We start from the raw sequence: 24,881 nt of genomic DNA on the forward strand, positions 1-24,881 counted from the left end.
CAAGCTGCTGGTTAGTCCTGATGGAACAGGGCTGAAGCATAATAAAAAGTCCATCACTCAGATGGTTTTCATTCAACGGGTGGTTCTCATTTGAACCAAACACACAGAAATTCTTTACTTCATGACCTTAGGACTATAAGGTTCTGACATTTGAACCAGACACACAGCAATTCTTTACTTCATGACCTTAGGACTATAAGGTTCTGACATTTGAACCAAACACACAGCAATTCTTTACTTCATGACCTTAGGACTATAAGGTTCTGACATTTTGGTAAGAAATTAGTTATTTACAGAGTTGCTCTTTAGGTGGTCCTTTACATGTGAGATGTCAGATTGTTTAAAAAAATATATATATTTACAAAGAATTGTTTTTAACATTCTATCTGGGCAAACACCCTAACGTTGTGCCTGCAGGTTATGTCTGCAATCCAATCACACTGCAACATAGTTGTTTGTAGGGTTAAATACAGTGCATTCAGACCCGTTTCCTTTTACCACATTTTGTTAAAATACAGCCTTACTCTAAAGTTGATGAAATAAATGTTTTCCTCATCAAACCACACACAATACCCCATGATGACAAAGAGAAAACAGGCTTTGAGAAATTTGAGAAATGTTTTGAAAATAAAAAACAAATACCTTATTTACATAAGTGTTCAGACCCTTTGCTATGAGATTTGAAATTGAGCTCAGGTGCATCCTGTTTCCATTCATCATCTTTGAGATGTTTCTACAACTTGATTGGAGTCCACCTGTGCTAAATTCAATTGATTGGACATGATTTGGAAAGGACCACACCTGTCTATATAAGGTCCCACAGTTGTCAGTGCATGTCAGAGAAAAGACGAAGCCATGAGGTCGAAGGAATTGTCCGTAAAGTTCCAACACAGGATTGTGTCGAGGCACAGATAAAACAGAGGCCTCCATCATTCTTAAATGGAAGAAGTTTTGAACCACCAAGACTCTTCCTAGAGCTGGCTGCCCGGCCAAACTGAGCAATTGGAGGAGAAGGGCCTTGGTCAGGGAGGTGACCGAGAACCCGATGGTCACTCTGACAGAGCTCCAGAGTTCATCTTTGGAGATGGGAGAACCTTCCAGAAAGACAACCATCTCTGCAGCACTCCACCAATCAGGCCTTTATTATAGTGGCCAGACGGAAGTCACTCCTCAGTAGCCCGCTTGGAGTTTGCCAAAAGGAACCTAAAGGACTCTGACCATGAGAAACAAGATTCTCTGGTCTGATGAAACCAAGATTGAACTCTTTGACCTGAATGCCAAGTGTCACATCTGGAGGATGTTTTTGCTATGTCATTATGGGTTATTGTGTGTAGACTGATGAAGGGGGAAAAAACAATTTAATCAATTTTAGAATAAGGCTGTAATGTAACAAAATGTGGAAAAAGTCAAGGGGTCTCAATACTTTCAGTCTGTGTGTGTGTGTGTGTGTGTGTGTGTGTGTGTGTGTGTGTGTGTGTGTGTGTGTGTGTGTGTGTGTGTGTGTGTGTGTGTTATATACACTGAACAAAAATATAAACGGAACATGTAAAGTCTTGTTCCTATGTTTCATGAGCTGAAATAAAAGATCCCAGAAATGTTCTATACACACAAAAAGCTTATTTCTCTAATTTTGTGTACAAATTTGTTTACATCCCTGTTAGTGAGCATTTCTCCTTTGCTAAGATAATCCATCCACCTGACAGACGTGGCATATCAAGAAGCTGATTAATCAGTATGATCCTTACACAGGTGCACCTTGTGCTGGGGAAAATAAAATGCCACTGTGCAGTTTTGTCACAACTCAATACCACAGATGTCTCAAGTTTTGATGGAACATTCAATTGGCATGCTGACTGCAGGAATGTCCACTAGAACTGTTGCCGGATAATTGTATGTTAATTTCTCTACCATAAGCCGTCTCCAATGTTATTTTAGAGAATTTGGCAGTACGTCTAACCGGCCTCACAACCTCACACCACGTGTATCCACACCTGCACAGGACCTCTTCACCTGAGGGATCATCTGAAACCAGCCACCCGGACAGCTGATGAAACTGAGTATTTCTGTCTGTGATAAAGACCTTATGTTGGGAAAAACTCATTCTGATTGGCTATGCCTGGCTCCCAAGTGGGTGAGCCTATGGCTGCGCCCCTGCCCAGTCATGTGAAATGCATTAATTAGGGCCTAATGAATTTATTTAAATTGACTGATTTCCTTATATGAACTGTAACACAGTAAAATCTTTGAAATTGTTGCATGTTGCGTTTATAGTTTGGTTCAGTATACTTATTGAGGCATGAAAGAGGAAGACATCACTTTAAAAATACTCATCTCAAAAGCATACATTTTGCAGATAGAACGTTATAGTCCCAAATCCTTGATTATTTATATCGTGGGTTCTGGCCCTCTTTTTAAATTACTTCCATTTTTTTCACCACTTTTTCAGAAGAATGTCCATAACGTAAGCTGTTTATGGTAGAAACAAATACAGGTGCCTTAGAGCAGTGTTTCCTAAACTTGGTCCTGGGGCCCCCCTTGGGTGCATGTTTTGGTCTTTGCCCTAGCACTACACAACTGATTCAAAGAACCAACTCCTCATCAAGCTTTGATTGTTTGAGTCAGCTGAGTCGTGTTAGGGCATAAACCAAAACGTGCACCCGGGGGGGGCCTTCAGGACCGACTTTGAGAAACCCTGCCAATGAGCATGTTTAAGGCCCTTGGGAAAGACGTTGTTTTTGTCTTGTTTTATATTAATGCGAAAACCTCCATGGAAGGGTTATTTCACAAAAATTACAATCTTACCACATTTTATTGATAACTAGCAAGTAGTTTACTGACTTTGGGTGTCAGAGACCAGACTACTACATCAGTTTACTCATCCTGAGCTAAGCTTTAGCATTGTTGCTAGTTCTCCATAGGATTTAGTGTATTTGTCATGTTAGGGAACTATCACTTTAACAAATCTGCGATGAACATTAATTCATGTATTTGATGATGCGGTTAGAAAGAAGGGTATTATCTTTATTTAATCATGAAAAGTCTGTAGCCTACTTCTCTATTGAAATCATCTGTACCTTCTGTGCCAGACAGAACCTCATGGCTGAACCCAGGTTGACATTTCAGAGCCATAAGGTTCTATCTGAGATGGCACCCCCCTAAAAAAAACTGATTTACAAATGTTTTAGGATTTTGATACTCTGCATTTTAGGTAGCCTACCTTTTAAGGTGGTGCTATTAATGGGTTATGAAAGAATAACAAAACAGTTCTGGGATGTGAAAACTTGTCATGCTCCATATATCAGAACTATGCTTTGCGCACATAGATCCTTGTAGTCCCATGGTTTCAATTTGGCAAGAATAGTTAGTGTCACAAAAAAAGCTTTCAAATAGACGACAACATTTGTATGTTTTATTTTGGGGTGGGTTTAAGTGTCCTGTGTGATTCAGCCAGGCTGGGGTGCTAATCGGTTGCCACGTAACAATAATACAATGTTATTGTTAGCCTCGCGCATGTAAACGATGACAGTTGTGTTGGTCAGCTCTGGACGAATGATTCCCACCGACATTTCCCAGAAACGAGGTCTGTTTTGACCTAGAAAGTAGCATTGGGTGGTTATCGTGTAAGACCTAGATCAGAGAGGGGATAAATATTTAGATGTTTGCGGCTGATGAACGACCTAGCCTCGGCCCGGTTGGAGGTCCGCACCCGCGCCAAAGCCTGGTTCCCAGCACAAGAAACAGTCAAACTTGGATGACAAACTTGGCAAGGAGAAGAACACGAAAATGTTCAGCTGTTCGGATGTCTGAGACTGTCTGTAAACCATAGTGCCCATATTTAACGGCCTATAGACCTCTACTTTAGTCCGTTGTCTAGCCAGCCCTATATGTTGCGTTATGCCATAGCCGCATACACAACCTACATCCAGTGCTTAATTTGTAAATCATGAGGTACAGGAACAAAAAGTGAGTGCGAGAGGGGGGTGACCTGAGGAGCTCTGAGGTACCGGAACGCATGAGAAACTAATCTCCTTTATAATAATAAAACATTGCATGCATTTCACTACATTTTTATAGTGGCATAGAGCAGTAGTGTAGAGGCATTACAGAAGTTGCACACATGGGGAAAATGTTTAGTGGACTAGGGTCCGGGAAAATGTTTGCCTTTTATAAACGCATTTCATGCAACTGTACGTCCTTTTACATGACTGAATACTTTGGCATAATCTTTTTTAATGCTGCGTTCAAAACAACTTGGAACTCGGAACTGAAAATCTCATACTTACGCCTTCAGTGCATTCAAGACTACTGGGAAATCGAAAAAAAACTAGCACCAACTGGGCAAATTCATTTTGAACGGTCATCCAACTCGGAATTCCAAGTCTGGAAGCTAGAGCTCCGACTTTCCAACCTGAAGATCACTAACGTAATGATTTGACCTCGTTTTTCCCAGTTGTCTTGAAAGCACCATAATAGGCCCTACTGCACAAATGATCGAAATGACAGGCTACTTTGACACTGACAAACTGAGAATTAACGAAGAGGCAACTCGAATAAACTTTTTGATAGCTTTTATTATAATTTTTACATTGCAAAGGGTGAGAGAGAGAAAATGTAATGCCATAAGAGGTACCGGAACGAAACAGTCCAAAACCGAGAAATACCAGAACCTGTTCTGACAGGATCCAGCTCAAATTAAGCACTGCCGACATCCCATATCATCCAATGGTTAACTGCAGTCTTTAACTAACATTTCTTCTCTGCTTGGGGAATGTGATGACAGCAGTTGATTCTTCCTTCCTTCCCTGCCCCTCTTCCTCCTATCCCAGTTAAGATTGCGCGCGCGCTGTTTGGGCACGTCTTGGTGAAAACATGGCTTTGTTATATCGATGTTGACGAAGCGAGGAAGAGAGGTATATTGTGTGGGTGTGCGCGCGTCATTAACAGCTGCTAATGACGACGTACTTCAGTTTGGAAAGTGTGTGTGTGTGTGTGTGTGCGTGTGTGTGTGTGTGTGTGTGTGTGTGTGTGTGTGTGTGTGTGTGTGTGTGTGTGTGTGTGTGTGTGTGTAGGTAACCGCACTTACAGGTAAATACAGTAGGTGCGGGCGGTTCTGTTTGTAACTACCTCTAGTGGAGATGTTACTAAAGGCCCCGACGATTACGGTAATCAAACCAACCGCGGTACTGTAAAGCAACAACTGGAGGCGTGTCCTGTGTCTTCAACCCGCATCAGAAAGGGCTGTGCTGCGTCACAAATTACACCCTATTCCCAATATTGTGCACTACTTTTGATGAGAGCCCTGGCTACAATATAGGGAATAGGGTGCCAGGCCCTCCTTAGGGCGTGTTGTTTCACCCGTTCTCTTCAAAACCAAAGGCCAAGGCCCTATCCACTTCTCTTTCACTCTGAAAGACTCTAGTTTCCATACAGTTCTCTTCTGGTCAGAACTGATCTTAATAAGTGGCACCCAATCGGACACCTTTTGTCCAAAGACGGTCCAATTAAGAGAATTTGGCCCGATTCGAACCTTTCTGGAACCAGTCCCTTTTTTTTTGTAATTATTTGTGTGCCTGTCAACTATTGTTAATTGTAATGTTGTGTAAACTAGATTTCATGCATCTTTTTTGTGTGTCTTTCTTATTTTACGCATGCATATTTGTTTATTCTTAAAGTATTTTCTGACATTTCGACACACACTCACACACACAGCTGTATAGATTTAAAGAACAATAATGACTAATAAGTGTTTAATAGGTCTTAATCTGCCATCTGAGAGGAAAACACACAAACGGCTCCGGATGCGGTTGTGGTTAGGTTTAGTGTAAACAGTTTAGGGTCATGTGTAGAGAGAACCGCATAACCAAACTGTTTGCGTGTGTGTGTCACAATGTCAGAAAATATTTTAAGAATAATAGCATAGTTAGAAAAATATATGAATGGCGTAAAATAAAAAATATTCATCCATAAAAATCACATTTAAGCATTGGCTGCTTTAACTCTATGCCTATTGACAAAGCGTGTCAATAGCCTAATTGAAACCAACCTTTTCTGGTATTTTTCGATGGGTGTTGATGTCAAGTCAAAAACACAAACATTTGGGTAATTATTGTTTTATTGTATTGACATAAGGCTAAATTAACCTTCCCATTCCACTCATGGAGAATCGATTAGAATCTTAATTTTCCCATTTGTGTTGTTCTTCCTCGTGGTCACCGCTTCTCTTTATCTAAGTTCCATGTCACTCCAACACAGCAAGCTGCAGCTTGCTCTGGTCCTTTGAATTTGAGAGCCTCACACCACCATTGGGTATTCCAAACTACCAGCTCTCACAGTCTCACGTTAGAATTTGACGTTCATCAAAATGGTTACGGTTTGGGATAGGCTTAAAACAAAATTATCAAAAACAACTTTCTATTGCTGGATTCGAAATTGCATTCTTTGGAATCAGAGGCAGACGCTTACACAGCCGCCCGTCATTCCCATCCCAGAATGCCTAGCGAAACCTACTTGATGGTAACAGCGCTCACTGTTTGCTTTAGTGTTGCGGTTTCAACGTCATCTCCCGACGCCCTCATACCTGGATGGACGTCAAATACTGGCTTGTGTCACGGGTGTCCTGGCTGATTCTAAAACCGATGCAAATCAGAAACGTAAACTCTGCCGCAGCCAGCGACGAGGCTGCTAGCGTCCTGAGGCGACGCCATGCTGTCTCCAAATCTATTTACATACATCAAGTGGCTGGTCCCGCACTGTGACAGCAGGTATGCTCTATGGCTCTACTCCTGAAGCAGCGGTGGAGTGAGAACGCCAGCTAGACTCTAGTCTAGAACGTTGCTTATCAGTGGGTGACAAGCTCGAGGCCTCCTTTTGTTCACGTCTCAATGAATCCCCATTAGTAGCGCGAGAGCATTAGGGGAGTCCTGATTCGTTTAAATCTGTTTTGGGCCCAACAGGAGATTAGGGAGAGCATGGTTCCGATATAGAGCCCACGATAGGTTAATACAGTAGTCGAGTCGTTCCAAACCATCAGGGTTTATTTGATTATTTCGATTAAGGACAAATATAACCGAATAGGTACGCGCCTGATCGTTTGATGATGAGAAGGAGAGGACAGGAGGATGGAACTGGTTGAGTGTGTGGTTATGGAGTGAGCATCTCTTGCGACTCTGAGGGATAAGGGAAAGATGAAAACAAATTAAGCAAAGGAGGATGAGAGTTGTCAGAGAGCTTGGGAAAATAATTCTACAACAAGTGGATATTTGGAGTCAAAATCCTGTCATCAGCCCAAAAGTTCCCGTTGAATTATTCAGTTGGACTGTTCTTGTGGCCTGTAGCGCATAAACCGTGTATGATTGCTTGTGATTTTACAACTTCTTCTAATAGCCTATTATTGCAACACTGTTATTCAGTAGTAACAATATATACTAATAAATGCCTAATAACAATAATACCAATAATTATTATGTATTATTAGTATTATACTATTATTAGAGGGCGGCGCACAATTGGTCCAGCGTCGTCTGGATTTGGCCGGTGTATGGCCGTCATTGTAAATACGGATTTGTTCTTAACTGACTTGCCTAGTTAAATAAAGGTTACATTTAAAAAATAAAAATAAAACTTAGTAGCCTATAGGCCTACGTTTTAAGAATGTATCGATGGCCCATCGCTAGTTCCTGTTTTAACCAAACCTGTCCAATAGGCCCAGCGTTGATCTGAAATCTTGCTCAATTTATGTCGAGTATAGGAGCCTCTCCCCTCTCCTCCCTTCAAAATATGTCTCCGGAAGATTATGCTGCATGACAACTCTTCAACTATTCTCGCGCTCTGACGCTTTCCCACGGGGAGCTCACTTAAGCTAGGCCAACAGTGATCCTTCCTTTCCCAGTCCCTGTAACAGTGGAACGTCCCAAATGGAACCCTATTTCCAATATAATGCCCTATGGGTCCTGGTCAAAAGTAGTGCACTATTAAGGCAATATGGTGCAATTGGGAACGCATCGAGTGTGTTCATCTGATGCTTTAGTTTAGCTCTTTAGTAAATAAGAGATTCTCCCCCATCGTGCGTCCTAAATGACACCTTATTCCCTATATCGCCTAGTCCATTACTTTTGTCCAAGGCCCATGTAAAATATTGGACTAAATAAGGAATAGGGTGCCATTTGGGAGGTCTCCTCAGAGATTCTCCCCAGACCAGTATTTATGGCGCTCATCGACAGGGCCGTGTGATGACGGCTGCTCCTCGTCTGGATAATGTCTTTGGCCTGAACCGATGCTCGCGTGTCTGTCTAATTTCCACTTCCTCTCTCCTCGCGCTCTGCAGATCTGCCCACGGTGGTATGCGTGAGCCTGGCGGTTTCCCACAGAGCCGGGACAACGGAATTGCCGCCAAAGGCTAGCTCTGTCTGTCATGATTAAAATATGAGAAATTGAACAAAAATGCACAAAAATGGTTAAATAAAACGTTTATCCAAAACGTTTGGCTGTTACAAAAGGTCATGAGGACAGGTTTGTGCCGCCCATAAGGAATAGTGAATTCAGATGGTCACGTAGTGGGAAAATTAAACATCATATATCATATCTACTCATTGAAGTCCAAGTGGGCTGCTATGTTAATCTTTTAATAAATTAGACTTATCAAGTTTCTTAGATTTATGTATCTTAATCAAAATGTTCAGTGTGTATTGAATGACTGACATTGAGTCTATAGCCTATGGTAGGCTATTTCAAATAGCCTAGGCTATTTTCGACATGTTGCAAAATTTATATAAGAAAGATCAAATACCTATGGATTATATTTCTATTCTGTAAAAATATTATTTTCTCATTATTTTCTCAATGCCCCATTCCTCATAACCAGGCCGCCATGCTTTTTCTCCTCCTTGAATTCTCTCTGCTCCTTGTCCTCCATTTTCCCGCAGATAGACAGAAATGGTGAAACTTGTAGCAATAATAACCGTTCATTCACACAGCCGCCCCCCGCTGCCTAACCTCCAGCCCTGCTGCCCCGGCTGGGGCTCTCCCTCTCCGCCCCAATCAGAGGCCCTTTCTTCGGGAACAAAAACCTCCCCAAAAGCGAACAAAAGTGAACACTTTTTTTCCCTATCCCAATCACAGTATAGCGCAGCCGGTTAAAATAACGCACTGCCTGTGCCTCAATTTGGAATATTAGGACGTCAATCTCTCAGCTCTTGGGTTCTTTTGTCTTTGCTGAGTGGCCGGGCCAGCCTACCATACACCTTTTGTCCAGGAATCCAATAAGGCCTATTATTCGGCCTCTCCAGCCCCGCTCGAGCTGCTTCTTTCAGGGTATTTTAGGTTGCTAATCGCGTCCTTAAAGCGCCTCAAATGGAGAATAACTTCCTCTTTTCACACAGACTGGCACCCGCACAATTAATTCGAGTGTGCCTGTTGCCTGGCCTTCTCCAACCGCCTTCCGGGCGTGACACATTTCCAAATGGCAAGATTTTATAACAAAGCTGTGGCTAACAACCTGAATCAGACTAGCACTAAAAAAGCTATTTTCATGTGTTCGAATAAGTAGGCTACAATTGCAATTCGTTTACCTGCTATTGCGGGAATAGGACATTTTGAATGCACAGTTTTCATTGAAATATTGTGCACCGGTTTAGTGGAATTGTGTCTAAAGAGAGAGAATGAGTCTTTTCTTGTCTTGATATCCATGTCGTATCTTGCCAAGAGGCCATTCATGCCTCAATGTAGTCTATTCATTGTCAGTCGTCTATTCTACTTTAGATGTGGCTTTTTGAAGATGATTGTGATGAGTGATTTGCAGAGATTATTCTTATCCAGCATGTTGTAACATTATTGCTTATTTCTATCCCCATTTTATATACTCGTAATTAAAGGCACATCGAAAAGCAGGTGATATTCCAATAATATCAGACATCTTGACAAATTAGAACAACTTGTAGATAACGGGAAGTTAGCCTATCCATCTCTCTCGCTCGCTCTCTCTCTCTCACACACACTCGCGCACACCCACACGCACACTGGGAGAATTAGGATCCCACCATAGAAAACTCTCAAGAGCCTCACAAAGAATGTAATGGACCGTGGAAAGTTTGCGCAAAGTACCAAAATATGGAATTTATTCGTTTTCGAAAGCAAGTTATGAGATTTTATCAAATTGTCTTGGTTGTGTTCAGAGCCCAAGGTTGGATTAGCAATCATTTCAATTTCTGCCATTCCAGGATTTTTTAAATGAGAAAATTGAATAAATCAAATAAATGTCAATGAATTACATCAGCTTGAAAACAATCAAACACTCTCTCTCTCACTTGTCATGTCATCATGGCTAAAGAAACATTAGAAATATGAAACAAATCGTTGAGAATAGTAGATTGGGAAATCCACCTATAGGCCATCACTGTTGAATAATCCGGACATCCTTTTAAGCACATGCTTACAAGTAACTAGACCACCCTTACTCCGTATATCACAATTATCAAACGTCTAGTCTCGTGATTAGGCCTATCCTATATATCCAACGTTAACTCGATAGTTGGTCATTCAAATAAAATGAGACCATTGTTGGTCGTAAATCCATTTCAACCGTCACGCACAGCTTCTTTCTGATGACCGTCACCGAGAGTGGAGTAAACATGTTGAATTTGCACCTTTTCGGTCTTAATCCAACGACAGCCACCCCACCAGGCAGACACGAAGGCCTATAACTACATAAAAACAACACTGTTTCCGAAATACTGCTGAGAAATAACTCCCTTTATTTTAAAAAGGGGAAGAACCCTTTAAAAAACGGCATGAGAGGATTCGATTAATGTCACCGGTGTGGGTGTAAAACAATGCTCTGGTTTGATCCGGGGTGTAACCGGAGTGGGGCTACCAGGCCCGGATCCCTTGCAGTGAGCCCTGACATGTCGTGACCGCTGTCCCTTGGTGCGTTTGGGGCTGGGGAGAGGCGCTAAGCCCCCCAATGTTCCCCAAGTTCATGGCCATGAAGGGGTTAGCCGAGGTGGTTGGGGGGAGAGTAGGGATACTGGTGTAAGTACAGCTGTAGTTGCTGTTGTATGCCGGGTTGTTGTACGTGTAGGCCGGGTATCCGTTGTAACTATAGGGGTTCGACCCGTACGGAGCATTGTAGTTCTGAGTCCCGCCCAGACAGGGCTTCCCATCCCGGACCAGGACCGGCACCGCGACTCGTCTTGGCGGGGGAGGGTGGTGGTGTCCCGCCAGCTCCAGGGACTTGTCCTGCCGCTGCCGCTTACACTTGTACCGTCGGTTCTGGAACCAGATTTTGACCTGCGTGGAGGTGAGTTTGAGAGTGCTCGCCAGGTGTTCTCGTTCAGGAGCGGACAGGTACCGCTGCTGCTTGAAGCGCCGCTCTAACTCGAACACCTGGGCTTGGGAGAAGAGGACCCGGGGTTTCCGTCTGGTTCTCTGTTTGGCCGGCCGATCCGAGTCCCCCTGGCCGCTGTCCTCTCCCTCCAGCGGCTTGGACACCACGCCACAGCTCTCTGTGGTGTCAAGAGATGAGCATAAACATTTTGTAGGCTACTCTGAAAATAGCAATTTAGTTTTATTAAAGTAGCCTATGAAAATATTTGTGGAAATATATTTCATAATGTATCTTATTTGAATGTGTGTGGTTTACTAATTTCGTTTTACTGACATGAATGTGTAATTATTTTGTCAGTCAGTAGTCCTACCTTCTGAAAACCTTGACAGTAAAACGTCTAATCCAAACTATTCAAAACGTGTATATTTCACGATAAAGGAGTTTAGATAAATGAAGTAAAAGAAACAAATGCGCCATATAGTGAGAAATACTGTCTAAAGGTTTGACCATAAATCAAAACCAAAGAAAACTTTTTTTCCACAATGTTTACTTTCACTTGGTTGCAGGCTAGGCCTAGTCTGTGTCGTTTATTTTTAAGACGTATTTACATTCATGCTATTCTATTGGTTATAACATTCATGCTATTCTATTGGTTATAAAGTAGTTATAGTCCAATAACATGTGTGTGTCATAATTTCAACTAGTTTATCAGTCTATGCAGCCCTTAGAATAAAGACAATAGCATAATGAAAACATATTTATACCCGTTGAGATAGTTATTCTCCTACATACCTAAATTAATGTTTTATTTGTAAAATGTTCAAAAAATCTGATATTTAAAGACGAGATTATTGAATTAATTAACATTCTCCAGACACCATTTGGAATTAAAATGTAGTTTTGTTGAATTATAACAGGCCTCGTTTGTGTCTTTTGAAATTATAACACACTCACAAAACTCCTGCGCCTAACATTTAGCCTAAAACCAAGACACTTTTTAAGACACATTTTCACCTTCCGCAATAATTTATTGCGTTATCCTTACATTTTCTAGTTTTATATATACTGTCGATGCAAATGATCATGAGTGTGTATATTGAGAGGCTATATTAGGTATTTTAATCAAAGCGATGCTTTGTGTCCCTTTGTTCATACAGAATAATCATCATATTATTCAACTCACTGTTTTCTTGATCCTCCAGGTCTACCTCCAGCTTCGGGTCGGTCAGGTGGCCCAGCCCGGGATGGACGAACATCTCCGGGGACAGACTGGCCTCTCCATGCCCGTCCTGGGCCGCCAGAGAACTCAGGTAAGCCATGTTGTCTTCCCCGTCCGAGAACGGAGGGCTGTCGACCGCTGAAGCAAGCATACAGGACGGTGGCGCCTGGAAGTGCTGGGACTGGGTCTGCTGTTGCTGGGTCGAGTCCGGGTGTACTAAGTGTTGTTGGGTGTGGGACAGGTGTTGGATCTGTTGCGGGTCCAGATGTCGAGATTGGTGCTGTTGAGATCGCTGCCTCTGCTGCTGCTGCTCTAGCTGTTCGAGTTTCAGAATATCCTTGACTGAGAACGGCGTGGAAGTGAGCGGGCTCGGGAGCATCATGCCATCGAGGTCCTGCTCGCGCGCATCAAGGAAATGGAACCCGCTGAGTAACATATGATACTATATACCCCGTTTTAAATAATACTTGATTTAGAAGCTCGGTAATCGGAGGTGCGCGCGCTAAACGGCTGGATATCCCAACTCATCCCCTGATGAAAAGAAACAAAGGTTTGGTTAAAGGTTTAGTCCTATAAGTGTGGCCTGGTTCTCCATAGGCTATAGACAAACCAGCCGTGCGGTGCGATCTTTTGACAATTGAGTTCCTGTGTGTTTTTGTAACTGGAGATGGGAGCAGGGCGAAGCCCCTTGTCTCTTCCCGTGATGTCACTGGGTCTGGGTCTGGGGCGGGATGTACGTAACAGATAGAATGGGAAGGTGGTGAGAGGAGCCAGTGCGCGAGCGAGCTAAGTATTTGGACGCGTTGGGAGGGGAGGAGAGCGGAGCTATTGAAGAGGGTGACCCGCCTCCATTGTAACCCCCCCCCGCCCCCCCCCCCCCTATATATAATACCCTCCCTACATTGTCTACGCTATAGGCATATAGGTTGCCCATTAATTTACGCATTTATCAGTGTTATTCTTATTCAGGTATTTTGGATTAGTTATTATTAAGATAACTTGATCCGGAATCACATTTGAGAACGATGGAGAGACAAAAAACTCACCAAAACGCATGTGCACGCTCCCTCTTTCCACGAGCGCATGAAATAGCCTACACCCTGACAAAAAATATACATATATTTCAAAATAGGCCATCAACTGGAATTCAAATATGACTTTTACGCATGGCGAAAACTAGGCAATTAGACAGAGCTGATCATGCGCTGTGACAATGAAATACTGAAAATAAAGTAATTGTCCCTTTTTGTGAACTTCATCTATACGTTCCAAATGTTCCTGTACATATTGTTTTGAAGTACGTCAATGACAAGTTATGGATGTGCTGCCGTGCGTAATCCCCTTATATGTCTTGGGGACGTGAGTGAGAAATCTGTGCATGCTATCGAGCAAAAGCACGAGGAGAAAACGCCAAGCTATATGCCTGTCACTTCGTGAAGGTCAAGTGTCCGGCCTCTGCTAGGCTAACATATTCCATACAGCCATGCCGGTTTCCCGGACACAGAGATATTGGACTCAAACACTTTCTATAGAGAATCTCCATTGAACATGCGTTTTAGTCTAGGGCTTAATCTTTGTGCGGGGAACCAGACCACGGACTAGGTCTGTACGGTTTTATAGGTCTATGTAGCTTGTAGAAATGAAATGTGGTTCTACGCTGAGTGTACAAAACATTAGGAACACACGCTCTTTTCATGACAGACTGGCCAGTTGAACGCTATGATCCCTTATTGATGTCAGCTCTTAAATCCACTTCAATCAGAGTAGATGTTTACGTTTTAGTCATTTAGCTGACACTCATATCCAGAGTGACTTACAGTGTTGAGTGGATACATTTTTGATTATTTTCTTCTACTGGTCTCCATAGGAATCGAACTCACAACCTTGGCGTTGTAAACGCTTTGCTCTATCAACTGAGCAACACGGGACCAGACAGATGAAAGGGGAGAAGACCCGTTAAAGAAGGACTTTTAATGTTTGAGACAATTGAAATATGGATTGTGTGTGTGTGCCATTCAGTGGGCAAGACAAAATATTTAAGTACCTTTGGACGGGGTAGGGTAGTAGGTGTGAGTGTTTCAAGAACTGCAACGCTGCTGGGTGTTTCACGCTCAAACGTTTCCCGTGTGTATAAAGAATGGTCCACCACCCAAAGGAGATCCAGCCGACGTGACGCAACTGTGCATTGGAGTCAACATGGGCCAGAATCCCTGTGGAACTCTTTCGACACCATGTAGAGTCCATGTCCTGATGAATTGAGGCTGTTCTGAGGGCAAAAGGGGATGCAACTCAATATTAGGAAGATGTTCCTAATGTTTTGTGCACTCAGTGTATATGCTCCATAATACACCAATGATGACATGAAGCAAAAAGGAAAGGGTGCAACTCTACTGCATTCAAAAAACTAAATCTGTATTTAATGTCAGTGCAGATGTGTCACAGCAGGTACACGGTTCGACCTTCCCCAGGCTGCATGCAAAAACGCAGCACCGGCCTCCACATGAATTAGTGCTGTGGAACAACAGATCTACGTTTTTGATCAAGGATAACAAACATACCACTATTGTAATTTCCCAAATTTGAACAGTAGGTCATTGGCAATAACCGAATAACATGAGTAGCCTAGCCCTAGACTAGCCTATAAGCTAGCCGTGCTGCAGCAGCCCATTAGCCCAAAGATGCCATGCACATCGTACACATTATAAGTAAACAAAAAGACTATGCGAAGAGTAGCTAGCTGCAGCAGTAGCCCATGGCGGGTGTCTCTGTGCCTTCTTATCCGGCTATATTAATAACTCCGTGGGGACGATAAGCAGGGTATCCGCGGCAATTAACATTCCTCCAGCAAAACTGATTGACGTTTTTAGCCAATACAATCTGCTCCCTATCAACTCCCTTTCCGTTTCACACACACACACACACACACACACACACACACACACACACACACACACACACACACACACACACACACACACACACACACACACACACACACACACACACACACACACACACAGCTGTCACTTTGTGCCCTCAGTTCTAGACCGGTCCCTCACTCACACAGACACTCCTGTAGCCTGAGTAACGTTTTTTTCATGCATGGCAGCGAGGCAGGGTTTTCCCTCACCAGACACAACGCAGAGAGGTGCCATGGTATTAGCGCTGACAGACAGATTAGTCCACCCATTTGCTGCTTGTGTGTGTGCGTGTGCGTGTGCGTGTGTGTGCGTGTTCCTTCGTTCAAATGTGCGTGCACCATATCTGTGCCATAAAGTCGAATCAAATGCAATCTGAAATCTGGCCTGAAATCTGACTTAATACAGATGCCGGCTAGGCCCAACCATAAACCATAGCAAGACACTGCAGAGGCGTATAGGCCTACTCATGACAATAATTCACTGACTAGACAGGGACCTAGAGGAGGAGGACGGATATTGTCAGATATATGTCTGATGATGAATTCTAGTTACACGGCTCGCAGACACGCCGGCGCGCATTCTGATTCGTGGTATATCAACGCCACCGGTCATGTCCTCGTGGAAGTCGGGACGCTCGTAAAATAGTGCCTAACAAGGCCACCGGTGGACTGTGTTTAGACTGGCCACGGGACGACGGGGCTCGAGTCACCATGTCCGTTCATGTAGTTTAAATAAGCATTAAATCCAACGACGCCAGCGAATGTTGGGTAACGCGATGCGTTCTGAGGTCAAGGAGAAGCATTAGAACATAGTTTTGCCCCCATGCTCAGGAGATTCACGCCGGAAGGGTTAGGCTATGCGTTGTTAATGGATGGTTAAGTGGATGATATATTTTCGATAGCTACACGAACGACTGAAACTTTTTTCCATTAACTTCTTATATAAAAAAACCAAACATCTCGAAAAACATACATTTATTGTAGCCTTTTAAAACTTTGTTTACATTTAGGCCAAATGTTTCTCCTGTATGAATCATTCTGCGTGAAAGTGTAATTGCACGGAAGTACATTTCTATTGTTTGAATATTTTGGTAGCCTCGTGCAAATTCACATGCCTATTTTTTAAACGCAACGCTTCTGTCCTTGTTTAAATGGTCATGTTTGTTCTTGTTGCTTGTTCTATGCTTGTTCTATGCTTGTTCTATTCTTGTTCTATGAACGAAATGTGATCATCATTTTTGAATTTTATTTGTTGGGTACATCCAATGCAAATAGGCCTTCACGAAAAATAAAAAGTCATTTAGATAGAATATAAAACTAGGCCTAAAAAAGTAATTGCAGAGAGAGTTGTACTGCGTACTACTCATGATCATGCCATTTATACAATTGTGATTTATTCATTCAAGTTATTAGTAGGTGAAGGCTATTTGGACACAAATTCGTTTTTGGACACGTTGATTGTAAATCATAATTATAATTATAATGATTATTATTATTATTCACAATCAACGTTTGCAAAAACTCATTTGTGCTGTCAAACTCAGGAGCTATTGTGCTTTTATCACATATTCATAACAGTAATCGTTGTTATTTTTGGCAAACTCATATGTTAACGTTGATTATATTTATTTGTATTCATTTGCTCAGAAATGGCTGTGCCTTTTTAGCCTTTATTCTTCATTATCCTGCTGATATTTTAGGTGCATCGAGTGGTAGACCGGTTAGTCAGTCCCCAACATTTTATTACCCCGTTATAGACTGCAGCCTTAGCTTCCGAACAGAAACGACGAGAGCTGGAAAAGCGTTGAGAATCAAACGCTGTTGGACAAAACACAGAACCCTCGGATTTTCTCACCTTATTATGCCACGTGACGTCTCTTTCCTCCGCGCCGGGCCGTGATCCAAACATGAGCACAAGGGGACACCGAACCTCCCCAAGTCTCTCTCTCTGGATGCTGAGGTTGCTTTTATGGCGGGATGTATCACATAAGCCAAGGCCTAATATATATCCGAACTCTTTGATATGTTTAATAGCACGTATTAAAGTATGTGGCCGCCTTGTTCTAAGTGTTAAAGTATTAAGATGAATCAAAATGGAAGAAAAATAGCCCGTCGCCGGCCTTTGGTCTTTGCTGTTTCAAACAATGTTTCTTCGATATATTTCACTTGTTTTCTGTGTCAAATCGGGAGGGGATGAGATTTCACTGACATTTCAGTGTTAGGCGTTTACCTGGCTTTAGGGAAAGGAGTGGGGGGTAAAGGGTAGAGGGTAAGGGGGTGGGGGGGGGGGGGGGGGGGGGGGGGGCAACAAAAGGAAATGCTACACCTCTTGTCGTCTGTCAATTGTGGCCAAGTATAGGCGCCAGGGTCGAATGCTTGGTTGCGGTTCGAACCATTGGGAAGCCTATAGTGGAGAGCAAAGGGAAGGGAGCAAGACGAGAGATAATCTCATCCGCTCGCGATGTTTAGATTGGGACAGCGTCTTCTTCCTCGGGCCTCGAGCCTCGCAACGGCCGGTTTGAGAGAGTTAAAGGGAGGCCCGGGCTCAAAGTAAACACCCCCTTTGTACTTAAAGTTACTGAGAAGAGTGCACGTGTGGATGGCCGGTTCGTTTGTTTTGGACAATGACTATGGACAATTAGGTTATTTTTCATAAGGTAAGATGCCTCCAATAACAAGCACAATGGGAGACCAGACCATGGCTATAGGGTCTATGAATAAGGAATGTTTACATGCGTAAAAAAATTACTTTCACAATCGACAATTGATATCTTGTAGCTTCCAAAAATGTGTCCTTCCTTTGCGCCAAAACGTTGCTCTGCTGCTCTGGTCTCACTTTCTGTTATTAGTGTTCTGATGAACTTGATAGGCCTACTACACCGTAATAGTTTCTATCATGGTAAAATCACAAAACATGTCGGCCTATCTGTGTTGTTGTTTGTTCTTACTGTATGTCGATAACGGTTATGTTTTCTTGCCGCATGCTGCGACCACGACAAGTCAGCTGATTTGATTAATGGACATTTGCATCGTTTCTGCAGGTGGCTCTCCCTACGTCACGCAGTCAGGACCGGCTGAACAGGCTGGTCTGCAGGTTGTGTTGACAGTTCTTCTATACAAGGCGGTTTAACTTTATTCCGTTATTCGGATAAAGGAGCATAAGATAGTTTCCTTCCAAAGTGACACGTTTTAATTTAAGATTTGTTTATGAAAATGTACGCTATGTATGGTGTTATAACCAAAGGTACATTAAATAAACAAACGGCTTTTGATAATGGACCATACATTGGTATAGGGCCTACTGTAATTTCATTATTAGGTCTTTCTATTTTCATGAATGGCATTTTGTTTTTTGTTTGTACAACGAAAATATGGTTATTTTATTTGTCAATTGCTGTAGGAAGTATCCAGAGAAATAATATATTGATTCCTATTCCTTTCCGTAACAAGGGGTTATTCTTCTGACTTTTACGCACTTTTACGCACCAACATAAAAATAGAGTTAAAAAAGTGATTATTGCATCCAAAAATAACTTTCAAATATTTATCCTTATAATAGATTTACGCTATATTGTATATCGCTTAGAAAAATCAGAAACACTTACCTCACATTTTAATTCTCTATACTTTGATAGAAATAAACCCTTGGGTTTTTAAAATCTATTTCATCAATGACGCTCTAGGCCCATTTTAAATGTTGCCATGTCAACCCCCTTATTTATATGCACTTGTTGCAGGTTATAAACATTGCAAACTCTGGTAAATTGTGATGTTATGGTATATATATATATACTGAACAAAAAATATATAAACGCCACATGCAACAATTTCAAAGATTGTACTGAGTTCCAGTTCATATAAGGAAATCAGTTGAAATAAATTAATCTATTGATTTCACATGACTGGGAATACAGATATGCAAAAAGGTAGGTGTGTGGATCAGAAAACCAGTCAGTATCTGGTGTGACCACCATTTCCCTCATGCAGCGCAACACATCTCCGTCGCATAGAGTTGATCAGGCTGTTGATTGTGGCCTGTGGAATGTTGTCACACTCCTCTTCAATGACTGTGCGAAGTTGCTGGATACTGGCAAGATCTGGAAAACACTGTCTTATACGTCCATCCAGCGCATCCCAAACGTGGTTAATGGGTGACATGTCTGGTGAGTATGCAGGACATTTTCAGCTTTCAGGAATTGTGTACAGATCCCTGTGACATGGCCACCACCTCATGCTGAACCCTGATGTGATGGCAGCGGATGAATGGCACGAAAATGGGCCTCAGGCTTTCATCACGGTACCTCTATGCATTCAAAATGCCATCGATAACATGCAATTGTGTTCTTTGACCAGAGCTTATGCCTGCCTGCCCATAGCATAACCCCACCGTCACCACGGGGCACAAACCGATCGCTCACAGGAGGCCATACACGTGGTCGGTGGTTGTGAGGCCTGGTTGGACGTACTGCCTAACATTTGAGAGAAATAAGCTTTTTGTGTGTATGGAACATTTCTGTGATCTTTTATTTAAGATCATGAATCATGGGACCAAACCACGGGTTGGTGTTGCGTTCATATTTATGTTCAGCCTGCTGTGTCATTTGTAGACATTTTCGTTAAGCATACATAAGATACTGCATTATAGACAAGCAGGCATATTTTTATAAGCTACAGTGCATTCGGAAAGTATTCAGACGCCTTCACTTTTTACACATTTTGCCTTTACACAGCCTTATTCTAAAATTGATTAAATTGTTTTTTTCTCATCCTCACCAATCTACATGCAATACCCCATAATGACAAAGCAAAAACTGGTTTTTAGATATTTTTGCAAAGTTATTAAAAATAAAAAACTGAAATATCACATTCACGTATGTTTTCAGATCCTTTACTCAGTACTTTATTGAAGCACCTTTGACAGCGATTACAGCATTGAGTCTTCTTGGGTATGACGCTACAAGCTTGGCACACCTGTATTTGGGGAGGTTCTCCCATTCTTCTCTGCAGATAATCTCAAGTTCTGTCAGGTTTGATGGGGTTCGTCCTGCACATCGATTTTCAGGTCTCTCCAGAGATGTTTGATCGGGTTCAAGTCCGTGCTCTGGCTGGGCCACTCAAGGACATTCAGAGACTTGTCCTGAAGCCACTCTTGCATTGTCTTGGCTGTGTATTTAGGGTCATTGTCCTGTTGGAAGGTGAACCTTCTGGAGCAGTTTTTCATCAAGGATCTCTCAGTACTTTGCTCTGTTCATCTTTCCCTCGATCCTGACTAGTCTTCCAAAACAGTTTCATCTTGGTTTCATCAGACTAGAGAATCTTGTTTCTCATGGTCTGAGAGTCCTTAATGTGTCTAAGCGGGATGTCGTGCCTTTTACTGAGGAATGGCTTCCTTCTGGAAAACTCTGGAGCTCTGTCAGAGTGACCATCGGGTTCTTGGTCACCTTCCTGACCAAGGCCCTTTTCCAAATTGCTCAGTTTTGCCAGGCGGCCAGCTCTAGGAATAGTCTTGGTGCTTCTAAACTTCTTCCATTTAACAATGATGGAGGCCACTGTGTTCTTGGGGACCTTCAAGAAATGCAGACATTTTTTGGTACCTTTCCTCAGATGTTTTTTTTTCTCTGACGTGCACTGTCAACTGTGGGACCTTATATAGACAGGTTTGTGCCTTTCAAAATCATGTCCAATCAATTTAATTTACCACAGGTGGACTCCAATCAAGTTGTAGAAACAACTTAAGGATGTTCAATGGAAACAGGATGCACCTGAGCTTAATTTCAGGTCTCATAGCAAAGGGTCTGAAAACTTATGTAAATAAGGTATTTCAGTTGTTTTTTTGTTTTTTATAAATTTGCAAAAATATCTAAAAAAAGTTTTTGCTTTCTCATTATGTGGTATTGTGTGTAGATTGATGAGAAGAAAACTCATATTTAATCAATTGTATATGGCAAACTATGAAAATTAAAATATGGCCAGAAAACAAGTATCAATAATTTTTCAGTGTATAAATTATCTTTAGACTTGGTCTCAAATTTGCATTGTCCACTTCTGCTGCCCAATAAAGATGTGCGTAAAAGTGTGTGGTGGCGCGTCACTGTGTGGTGCGGTGCTCCAGCCTCCCGGGGTTGTTTGGACAGTGGAGCGGCGGTCGGGTCACTAATAGGACTAATAGTCCATTAGCCACAGTGGGAGACGCTATCTCACTGATCCGTGAAGTCTCCGCCTGGCCCTCCCTGCCCTGCCCTGAGCCCACCGGCCAGACAGACACCCGACAGACGCTCCAAAATAATGATTGTCAACAAGCAGCCTAAACTAGACACGTAAATAGCTTCCATTCTCGGACAAGGTGAGCCTATTCAGGACAGGTGCAAACACATATAGCCTGTTTATATTAGGACTATGATTGAGGAAGAAATGTAATCTGTTTACTTTCTCATATCATGGTAGACCTAAAAGCCACAGGCATATATTGGTAGGCTCATAATAATAATAGTCCTAATTACACCAAATCTATTTTTTTTTAATTAAACCGTCTGCTGTCTTCATAATGTTTTCCACGTGTCATCTGAAATTCCTAACTTTCTTAGTAGGCTATATGTGCACTGAAAACAGACGGGTTTGGCCATATAATAAGAAATGCAGTGCACGTGTTGCAAAATGATCTTAATTTAGAATCCGGACGGAGCCATAAAGCTCTGTGACTGGACCCTGCATCACATAACCCTAAATACTGTAGGGTGACGCAACCCCTCTCTGTTTATATCCGCGCGTTGGGTGTTGTATAAATTGTGGCGTTGAATAGTTTACCTAATGGTACTTCTGTTTCTCCTATTCTGTCACGGAGCACGCCAGAGCCCGGTGACAAACGAGCGACTTTTACCGGCAGAGGGGTGCCTGATTTATGTGGGAAATGGAACGGGAATGAAACATTTATAGGATGCAAATAATGATCCGTAAAAACATGAGCTTTATTTATACACAACGCAGAAAACAAGTTATTTTGACAAATGCGTCCTCTCATCCTCTATTTTTTTTTATTTTACTTCTAGGGGTTCAGATGACTCGATGGAGATTGAAGAAATAAACAAAATCCCGTGGGGATCACGGGTTTATATAGACAACGGGTTCTCTTCAATGGAAGCAGAAATTCAATCACCACCGAGTTTAAAATCATTAACAATGAATGCGCCCCACTTCCGTTGTTATCATTAGAAGTAAAAACATGCCGTTACGTTTTAGCACTCTGATAAATCTGTGCTGCTTCTGATTTAAGTTGGAAATGTCCCCCACTCGTTGTTGTTTGCCAACTATTTAGTGGTTCGGGAATTATGACTGCCTATAGGCTCAGGTCTACCTGTTGATTATGCTACCCAGCTGTGCCGTTTGGCCTAAAATGAGTAATGAATGGTACATTTAAAACGTTTTTAACGTCACTGCTGTCGGTTTAATCTTATCATAACGGCTTAATTTTCCTAGGGCTTCCAAGTGCCCGGGAAAAGCCTTTATGAGTCATAATATTGCAGATAACTCTGGAACCATGGAACATGACGATGTCTCGCGCTGCTATCATATCTGTCTATTCTTCATCCATCTTTAAAAAAGTGGTGTGTATCTCTCTCTCTCTCTCTCTCTCTCTCTCTGTGTGTGTGTGTGTGTGTGTGTGTGTATGTGTGTGAGAGAGAGAGAGAGAGAGAGAGAGAGAGAGAGAGAGAGAGAGAGAGAGAGAGAGAGAGAGAGAGAGAGAGAGAGAGAGAGAGAGAGAGAGAGAGTGTGTGAGTGAAGGACGGTCTGTATATAAACTCCACGGCATTAGTGCCTAAAGGGGACGATCGCTCCATCACAGCTCGAGACAGCCGCATTCCCCATCCTACCATTAGCGCACGAGAGCCTCGCAGTTATCAGCTCTCTATCTGGTAAACAGTTCCTCCTGGCTGCCGCTCAGTGGTGGCCAAGGCTGTCTGTTTTACAACCTGCAGCGGATCTTACCATTAATTATGTGCTAGGCTTGGAGCCGGGGGCTAGAGGCCGGGCCCTCCTCTGGATCCTCCCCTGGTCTGAGCGCCTCACCTCGGACGTGGGGAGGAGAGTGAGTCGCAGGAGACTGCTGGCTCGGGCGGCTAGGCTATCTGGGTGTCAGGAGAGGACGGGGCGGGGGGAGATGACACACAGTGAATCGATCTATTCAAATGATCAAGGTTTTTATCTGAAATCTTTAGCAAGACAAGTCCATTTAGGATCCTCGCGAAAAGCGTCTATTCCATCAATTTCTCTCCTCCCGTTGCATTCCATAAGGAGACGGGAGACAGGGAGAGGGGCACGGTTTAGTGTGTAACAACTTCCCCTCCCCTATATGTTCATTTGTTTGGGTGTCGTAAAAGTTCTACTCACACGACCTCTATCTTCTGCCACATGATAAATTAACTTTGAATGTGAGAGTGTATACAGTCAATGGTTTCCCCACATTTCTACGACAGATTGTTTTCCCATGTTTTGTGGCTTGGCATCAGCTTTTGGACTGTAGGCCTGTGGGTTTTCGTTGGCCTCTCTAAAGAAAAATAATAATTTAATAACATTAAATTGCTATTCTGCATGTTGATCTAGGATGAACCCACTGGGCACGCTCTGGTTGAATCAACGTTGTTTCTACGTCGTTTCAATTAAATTACGTTGAACCAACGTGGAATAGATGTTGAATTGACATCGGTGCCCAGTGCGAAGCAGCTCATGGTGCTTTCAAGACAACTGGCAACACGGGACAAAAACTAGGTCAAATCATGACGTCCTAGATCTACAGGTCGGAAAGTCGGAGATCTAGAAAGATGCCCGAGTTTGCCGCTTAGAATTCTCAGTTGGATGACCTTTCAAAACAATTTGTCCAGTCGGAGCTCGTTTTTTCCCCCAAGTTCCCAGTTGTCATGAATGCACTAAAGTCGGAAGTCGGAGATTTCCGAATTTCCAGTTCCTAGTTGTTTTGAATGCGGCATCATATCTGTTTTACGTGATACATCTTGTGTGTTAGCCTATGTATGATCCATGTCGTTCGTTCTTTTTGAATTTGCAAAACAATATTTGTAAGATTTGTCATAACAGCATAAGTGATATGTTATGATAAAACATGTTTTATTAACACCAAGGGTTTGACGTGAATCAGATGCGCCTGCGTCTTGGGAGAGCAACCTGATTAAAATCAACATCCTCGACGTTGTTTTCTAAATTGAATATTTGGACAACATATTTGACATTAAAGACTACAACCTGTTGTATTCTCTCTTGGCCATGCATGTGTTTTAAAAATACAGATTATGTTTTGTAATCAAGTCGGCTATGGGCTTGCTTAATAAAACCACATTCCACCATAGGCCTACCAGCTGGCATTAGTGCACAATAATCATTGCACATTTTTACAATTATTACCCAACATTTAA

The 24,881-nt window shown here is 42.5% G+C and overlaps 1 protein-coding gene across 1 annotated transcript; it reads right to left on the reverse strand.

Moving 5' to 3' along the window:
• Nucleotides 1–10,171: 10,171 nt before the first annotated feature.
• LOC120032982 (homeobox protein Nkx-2.3-like) lies at nt 10,172–13,181 on the reverse strand. The gene is made up of 2 exons (XM_038979260.1): nt 12,504–13,181; nt 10,172–11,498 (listed from the first exon to the last, which is right to left on the reverse strand). The coding sequence occupies exons 1-2, from the start codon at nt 12,973–12,975 to the stop codon at nt 10,864–10,866; spliced, it is 1,107 nt and encodes a 368-aa protein (XP_038835188.1). The 5' UTR covers nt 12,976–13,181; the 3' UTR covers nt 10,172–10,863.
• Between the last annotated feature and the right edge of the window lie 11,700 nt (nt 13,182–24,881).

Source organism: Salvelinus namaycush, chromosome 39 (assembly GCF_016432855.1).
Source record: "Salvelinus namaycush isolate Seneca chromosome 39, SaNama_1.0, whole genome shotgun sequence".
NCBI lineage: Eukaryota > Metazoa > Chordata > Actinopteri > Salmoniformes > Salmonidae > Salvelinus > Salvelinus namaycush.

Excerpts from the sequence above, each read along its gene's own strand:
- LOC120032982 (XM_038979260.1), bottom strand. The coding sequence starts at position 12,975 with ATGTTACTCAGCGGGTTCCATTTCCTTGATGCGCGCGAGCAGGACCTC. Across the intron at positions 11,499-12,503 it reads CCTGGAGGATCAAGAAAACA|AGAGCTGTGGCGTGGTGTCC; the intron begins GTGAGTTGAATA and ends TTGACACCACAG.